The 8,298-nt window shown below is 43.3% G+C and overlaps 1 protein-coding gene across 7 annotated transcripts in view; it reads right to left on the bottom strand.

Moving 5' to 3' along the window:
* Positions 1–541: 541 nt before the first annotated feature.
* Positions 542–8,298, bottom strand: part of LOC122550461 (nectin-3-like) — a 110,790-nt gene continuing 103,033 nt past the window's right edge. For 3 of the 7 annotated variants that reach the window (XM_043691206.1, XM_043691207.1, XM_043691203.1), the window contains 3 exons: positions 6,806–6,959; positions 4,647–4,692; positions 542–940 (listed from right to left, as the gene is read on the bottom strand). In XM_043691206.1, coding sequence (XP_043547141.1) covers positions 902–940; positions 4,647–4,692; positions 6,806–6,959 — 239 coding nt within the window. In that variant the 3' untranslated portion in view covers positions 542–901. Of the gene's footprint in view, positions 941–4,646; positions 4,693–6,805; positions 6,960–8,298 lie in introns of those variants that run through there. The other 4 variants (XM_043691210.1, XM_043691208.1, XM_043691204.1 and 1 more) reach the window with 3 other exon arrangements.

Below are 8,298 nucleotides of genomic sequence, written 5' to 3'. Positions count from 1 at the left end.
CATAGCTGGGCCCATGCCCATGACCACCCCTTTGGTCTGCAGGAAGTGGGAGGATTGGAAGGAAAAGTTGTTGAGTGTAAGGACCAGTTCAGCCAGTCGAATGAGAATATCAGTGGGATGAGTACAAGTTGGTCGATGTGAGAGGAAGAAATGGAAGGCTTGGAGGCCTTCGTCATGGCGGATAGATGTATACATGGACTAGATGTCCATGGTGAAGATAAGGTATTAGGGGCTGGGGAAATGAAAGTCATGGAGGAGGTGGAGGGTGTGGGTGGTGTCCTGAACGTAGGTGGGGAGTTCCTGGACTAAGGGGAACAAGACGATGTCAAGGTACGCAGAGATAAGTTCGGTAAATTTGCTAAGGGTGTGTTTATGGATGTTACTACATTGGAACAGTTACTGTCCAGTACAGGTAGTTCTCTTGTAACGCCATAATTGCATTCCAGGGAAACATCACTTAATAGAAATAATGGGGGCTATGAGAAAAGTGTGGTTTGGGGCTGACCAGTAAAAAATATCACTCATGCTCACTCAAAAATCACCCAAAAGTCTAAAACAAAGTACAGCACAGCTTGAATGTAGGGAAAAAAAGATTTATTAACAGAAGTAAATCCAAACTGGGAGGAAGAACTTCTCATCTTCCACCTCAGCACCTTACAACCACATGGCATCAATTTCACACGTTTCCAAACCTCCCCTCCCCTTACCCTCAACTCGGTACCGCCCTCTTGACCTGTACTACCTGTCCGTCTTCCTTCCAACCTATCCACTCCACCCTCCCTACTGACCTACCACAATTACCCCACCTGCCTTCCCACCTACCGCTACCTATATGCCAACTCAAGTGTTAGGTTGCTGTCCATCTCAATCTTAGAACAGTCAGGGCCTGTCATCAATTTGATTAAAGAGACGGTTCATTTTCCTCCATGTCTTCTGACGCCTGTAAGTAAACAGAAATACAGATCACACAGAATGTAGTGGAGTACAGTAAAGGCTCAAGGAGCTGAACAGCCTATTAACAGTGATATATACTTACCAAGATTTCAGTGAAGAGCCAGCAACTGGTAAAAAGGGCCTTGAGCACAGTCAGGAGCCAGTACAGAGGACCCGAAGCACAGTCAGGAACCGGTACGGAGGGCCCTGAGGTCAGTCAGGAGCCTGTAGGGAGGATCCTGAGGACAATCAGGAACTGGTACAGAGGACACTAAGCATGCTCAGGAGCCGGTACAGACGGCCCTGAGCACAGACAGGAGACGGTATTGAGGGCCTTGAGCTCAGTCAGGAACTGGTACAGTGGGCCCTCAGGACAGTGAGGAGCCTGTACAGAGGGTCCTCAGGACAGTGAGGAGCCTGTACAGAGGGCCCTCAGGACAGTGAGGAGCCTGTACAGTGGGCCCTGAGCACAGTCAGATGCCTGTACAAAGAGCACGAAGCACAGTGAGGAGCCTGTACAGAGGGCCCTGAGGACAGTCAAGAACTGGTGCAGAGGGCCCTGAGCACAGCTATCCCAAGGTAGAATCATAGAATCCCTATATTGTGGAAACAGGCTATTTGGCCCAACAGGTCCACACCAACCCTCTGAAGAGTATCCTACCCAAACACAGTGTCCTACCCTATTACTCAACATTTACCTCTAATGCACCTAACCTACACATCCCTGAACACTATGGGTAATTTAGCAAGGCCAATTCACCCAGCTTGCACATCTTTGGACTGTGGGAGGTAACCCACACAGACACAGGGTGAATGTGCAAACTCCAACCCAAGGCTGAAATCAAACCTGGGTCCCTGGGGCTGTGAGGCAGCAGTGCGAACCACTGAGCCACCGTGCTGCCCTCAATTTCACCATCTTCCTTGATCAGATTTGAACCTGCATCACCAGATGATGAGCTTGGATTCTGATTTACAATCCCAGTGAAATTACCACTGCACCACTGCCTCCTTTGAGAAGTTGGTGGGTTCCTTTAACTTTTCTCGAGTCACTTTAAGCTAAGTCATTTGGAACCCTCAGCAGCTTCTGACTCTACCTCCAAAGCTAGGAGCTTATTTGAAGGCATCTGGATACTGGCTAACTGTTAAAAATTTCAAACTCCTGGACAATACCCAGGAAATAGGCTTAAGGACGTCTACACGATCCCAGTTTATAACTCCTGTCTGAATGGCTGCAATTTTGAGCTTATCTTCAGATGATCTAGGCCAGCTATTTGCAGTGTCAGAGGTTTAACACTAATTTGTAAAAGGCAGAACATGCTCGAAAAATCTAATTGAATTTTTGATTAACTAATTGGGAAGACTAATGAGGAGAATGCAGTGGGTATTATGCATGTCAATTTTAAGTAAGTATTTGGCAAAGTAGCACACAAAAGACAGGTCAATAGAACTGAGTGTCTTGGGGAAAAAAAAGGGTCACTGAATTAAAAATGCGACTAAGGTCAGAATGTCATGGAAAATGATGGTTTTTCAGACTGGATGAAGATTGATAGCACTGTTTTCCAAGGTTCAGTGCCACATTCACTGCTGTTTGGAAGATCTATAAATGAATTGTTGAGGGTCTGATAAAGAGATAATAATACCAATTGACTGCAGCAGGACATATTTCAGGTGAGTAAAATGAACAGAGAAGTTGCTGCTTGAATTCAGTGCTGAGAAGTGTGAGGCAATGCATTTGGCAGAGGGAATGTGGAGAATTAAAGAAGACATAGTGGCATAGTTGGGACAGAATGACCTGAGGGTTCATTTGCTAAGATACCTGGGCATGGCAAAATGGATTAATACCTTAATTAGCAAAATGTATGGTACCTTGGGCTTTATAAACAGAGGTACTGGTTATGAAAAAATGAAGGTCCCACTGAACCTTTAATAAACTGGGCAACAACTAGAATATTGTGTTGAGTTCCAGTCATCAGTTTCGGGAGAATTTGAATGTCCTCAGGGTTACAACAGTTAGTGAGTGGGCATTTGGAGAGAATTGAAGACTGGAGAATGAGGAGCTGAGAAGGGGATTCTGAGGAATGAAGACTGAGAAGAGGAGACTGAAGAATAGGAAGGGTATCAGGAAGTGGAGATTGTGCAATAGGGGCAGAAAAAAAATTGGGGATTGAGGAATCATGATTCAGATGGACACATAGAGGTTATGGAAGAGGAATGGGATGCTTGAAAAAAGAGGTGAAGATTAGGGAATGGAGATTTGAGGATGAAAGTATACCTCAAAGCAAATCAGAGCAGGATTTACATACTTAATGGTAAGATCCGAGGGAATGTTGCTGAACAAAGAGACCTTGGAGTGCAGGTTCATGGCTCCTTGAAAGTAGAGTTGCAGGTAGATAGGATAGTGAAGAATGTGCTTAGTATGCTTTCATTTCTAGGTCAGATCATTGAGTATAGGAATTGGGAGGTCATGTTGCAGCTGTACAGGACATTGGTTGAGCCAGTTTTGGAATATTAGCATGCAAATCTGGTCTTGTGGTTACCACTTTGGTGGCAAGAACAGGAAGGCAGATTACTACCTAAATTGAGTCAAGTTAGGTAAAGGGGCAGGAGAAAGAGATCTGGGTGTTCTTGTACACCAGTCAATGAAGGTAAGCATGCAGGTACAGCAGGTAGTGAAGAAGGCTAATAGCATGCTGGCCTTCATAACAAGAGGGATTGAGTATAGAAGCAAAGCGGTTCTTCTGCAGCTGTACAGGGCCCTGATGAGACCACACCTGGAGTACTGTGTGCAGTTCTGGTCTCCAAATTTGAGGAAAGACATTCTGGCTATTGAGGGAGTGTAGCGTAGGTTCACCAGGTCAATTCTGGAATGGCGGGACTATCATATGTTGAATGATTGGAGTGACTGGGCTTGCACACTCTTGAGTTTAGAAGGAGGAGAGGAGATCTCATTGAGACGTATAAAATTATTAAAGGATTGGACACTCTAGAGGCAGGAAGCATGTTTCTGTTGAGCAGTGAGTCCAGAACCAGAAGACACATCTTAAAAATATGGGGCTGGCAATTTAGAACAGAGTTGAGGAGAAACTTCTTCACCCAGAGAGTGGTGGATATATGGAATGCTCTGCCCCAGAAGGCAGTGGAGCCCAGTCTCTGGATACTTTCAAGAAAGAGATGGATAGATCTCTTAAAGATTGTGGAATCAAGATTTATGCGGATAAGGCAGGAACAGGATACTGATTGTGGATGATCAGCCATGATCATAATGAATGATGGTGCTGGCTCGAAGGGCCAATGACCTACTCCTGCACCTATTGTCTAAATTCTGACTGACATTGCGCAATCATATAATTATTCTCTCAGTGTCTAGTTATCACACTCTATACAACATTTCCTCTAAAACTGAAGTCACGCAGGTCCGTAGTTCTCCATTTTGTCTCGCCCTCCCTTCTTAAATCATGGGGGTTTACATTTGCAATATCTCAATCTGCAGAAAACTGTGTAGAATGTATAGAATTTTGAAAGAAGGTTGAAAGATAAATTTTGCAAGATCCAATTTCCAGGAATGCCAGTAACTGGAATTCATGAGGCCAAGTCAGAGTGACAAGAACTGTTGGGAACATCAGTGGAATTTACATTTTCCTAACGTATTTGGCAGCATTGTGTCTAAAGCTGAAAATATTGAGCATATGTCTTAAACATATTTCAGCTCTTACCTCACCACGTTCTGTTTGGAGTCTTGGGAACATCTCAGAGGCATCCCTTTGGGAATGGGGGGAAGAAATTACAAGACGGATAATTAAATTCTGTAACATTAACATTGCATATTTTCATCCAATTTAATATTTTAGCCACCTACCACAGGATAGCAGCTACCCAATATTATGTCATTAGGCATGAATAAGTAGGGATTCCACACAGAAGTGCAAGGCAAACAATTTGCAAATCACAAAAATCCTGTTTCTCATCAACAGAAAGACAAAAGTGTCTGTCAGTCAGTAATGAGCTCACTGATGTGAAAAAGCATCCTGAGAAGCATTGGGAAAATTAGACACTAAAAAGTGGAGACATTGGTGAGAATATTAACTCCATACACCGTGGAAAACAGGAGAGAGAGAGCTTGGTTAATCATTAGATCTGATATGTTTAACAGACAAATAGGTTAAACCCAACCAGAAAAAAAGGCATTCCGAAAAGCATCTGGCCAGTGTCCACTCCAGAACATGTTTAATGTAGTGTAGAAATCAGCAAATGAAGATTGCATTGCACTATGAATTTATATCAATAGATTTAAACTGTTCAATTGCAGGTGCTCTTCGATTTTCTCAGAATCTGCATTGCCTGTAATGTCTCACCTATGACTCATGCTGTTTGCAAATTTTGAAACTTAGATTGCCTCGATTGTATGGCCTTTGCTAAACTGCCTTTACAACTCGTTCAAAAGTACTTGACTCTACTGTAGTTCAGAGATTCAAGGTTTATTACAATTTAGACTTGCACTAAATTTCTCCATCCCAACAATTAACTGTCAGTACGGTGGGGATTCCACAGCATGAAGATAAATTCTTATTGTTCGAGCTATCAGCATGGCCAGGCTGGTAGTCCTGGCAAGAGGCCTGAGGGATATCAGTGACCTGAGGGAGATAAGGGGCTAGGTTTGAGGAGAGTTAAATGGGGGAGGAACATCTTCTTGGGGGTGGAGGCCATAGGGAACCCTTAACGGAGGGTCCCTTCTACATGCATGACTCCAGACTGCACAGCTAAAGTCGTTGGACTTCCCAAAAAGCATAAGATTCCATTTGCTGTAGGAGAAAGTGCAGTGGATACAGGAGAAGTCCATTAAGTCGGCATTATTTTGTCACAGAAAGGTCTCAACACTCATTACACCCTGTAAATATTAATAAGTTGAAGGCAAATGACAGATGGTTAGTAGGTCACAAGCTGGATTGTGTGAGCATCACCCCCTTTAAATTCACCAGTTCAGGAGGGTAAAATCTAGTCCTCTTTAATTTGGGAAGAAAGTGTCCTGAGCAGAGCCAACATGACATAGAGGATACAGAAACACCCTGGAACTCACTTTCTCATAGCACTACACCTCTACATACAGCACATGGACTGCATTGGTTTAACGAGATACCAAATTATAAAAGGCAATTAGGAAAAGACAATAAATACTGGCCTTACCGGTGACTCTGACATGCACGGAGAGAATAAAATCATTATAATGCTGGACACTATCCTGCAGATTGTGGTTCTGTCTCTGCATTTGGACCACAGGGTTTCAAAGATGCCTAGTTTTGAACTGCTAGACATATTCTGAATCAATCTTATTTGACTCAATGTTAGGATCCATGTGGGATGCTCTTCGGAGTGTTGGTGTGGATTTGATGGGCCAAATGGCCTGTTTTCACACTGTAGGGACAGCATTTGGACAAAGATTGATGGTTGCTGGGATTTAGAACATATTCTGCGACTTCAATGGCAGTCATAAGGAATGGTTCAGTTGCACCATTAATAACTGAGCTGACTAAATCCTTATGTATGTATCTGTCAAAGGTGAATGAGGCAAGTGAAGAGTCACCAAAAGAGGGAAAATATTCTGTTGGTTCAAGATGATCTGGAATCAGGATGGGGTGATGCCAAGGAGGTGAAACACAGAAGACAGGCACTAAAAAGAACTGTGTTTAAAGCCATGAACAAATCGAACAGAATAAGCAAGGATAGTTTGCTGTGGTCTTACCCATTCGTGATTTTGACCAGAGAGTGTTCTGGTTGTTTGGATAGCAAAGAAACTAGACTGAAACGTTTCAACCAACAGTATTAAATAATATCAACATGTTAAATCCCAGGGTATGTACTCGATGAAAATACTTACATTTTTGGGGAAGTTTCTTTGTCACTATTTCTTTGTGGACGTTTCTTTCTTGCTCTATGATAACGATAGCTGAGAGCGCCGAGCGGAATTATCAGTATGAGGATGATGATGATAAAGGGCACCATGTAATGACGTGGCTGCTGATCATCTGCAACTAAATAAATTCAAAGATTCTATCATGCTATACCAACAACAACATAGCATCACTATTAGAGCCCATGATAGTTTTTCTCATTGTTTGTATTTTATTCCTGTATCAGTTTTGGCTTAGAGCTATGAATAACATGGAGAAATAAATAATAACATCTCGAAAAATGTCCATATTACAGAGGAGGAGGTGTGAACGTCTTAAACGCGTAAAGGTGGATAAACCCCCAGGAACCGATCATGTGTATTCTAGAACTCTGTGGGAAGCTAGGGAAGGGCTGACTGGGCCCCTTGCTGAGATATTTGGATCATCGATAGTCACAGGTGAGGTCCTGGAAGACTGGAGGTCAGCTAATGTGGTGCCACTATTTAAGAAAGGGGATAAGGAAAAGCCAGGGAACGATAAACTGGTGAACCTGACTTGAGTGGTGGGCAAGGTTTTGGAGGGGATACTGAGGGACAGGATTTACATGAAATGGAAAGGCAAGGACTGATTAGGGATAGTCAACATGGCTTTGTGCATGGGATATCGTGTCTCACAAACTTAATTGAGTTCTTTGAAGAAGTAATGAAGTGGATTGATGAGGGCAGAGTGGTGGATCTGATCGAAATGGACTTCAGTAAGGCTTTCGACAAGGTTTCTCATGGTTTCCTGGTCAGCAAGGTTAGATCTCATGGAATATCTATTTGGATACAAAACTGGCTAAAGATGGAAGACAGAGGGTTGTGGTAGAGGATTATTTTTCAGATTGCAGGCCTGTGACCAGTGGTGTGCCATAAGGATCGGTGCTGGGTCAACTGCTTTTCATCATTTATATAAATGATTTGGATATAAACTTAGTAGGCATGGTTAGGAAGTTTGCAGATGACACCAAAATGTGGAGATGTAGGGGACAGTGAAAAAGGTTAGCTCAGAGTGCAACGGGATCTTGATCATTTGGGCTGATGAGCCGAGGAGTGAGAGATGGAGTTTAATTTAGATAAACGTGCGGTGTGCACCATTTTGAAAAGTCAAATCAGGGCAGGACTTCTACACTTAATAGTAAGGTCCTGGGAAGTGTTGCTGAACAAAGAGATCTTGGTGTGCAGGCCCATAATTCCTTGAAAGTGGAGTTGCAACAGTTAGGATAGTGAAGAAGGCGTTTGGTATGTTTCCCTTTATTGGTCAGTACATTGAGTATAGGAGTTGGGAGGTCATGTTGCAGCTGTACAGGACATTGGTAAGAAAACCTCATCTTCCGCCTCAGAACACTTCAACCCCAGGGCATCAATGTGGACTTCAACAGTTTCCTCATTTCTCCTTCCCCACCCCACCCTAGTTCCAAACTTCCAGCTCAGCACTGTGC

This window comes from Chiloscyllium plagiosum, chromosome 6 (genome assembly GCF_004010195.1).
Source record: "Chiloscyllium plagiosum isolate BGI_BamShark_2017 chromosome 6, ASM401019v2, whole genome shotgun sequence".
Classification (NCBI taxonomy): Eukaryota; Metazoa; Chordata; class Chondrichthyes; order Orectolobiformes; family Hemiscylliidae; genus Chiloscyllium; species Chiloscyllium plagiosum.
Note: the sequence above shows the minus strand (reverse complement) of the source record. Positions and strands in the feature narration are given on the sequence as shown.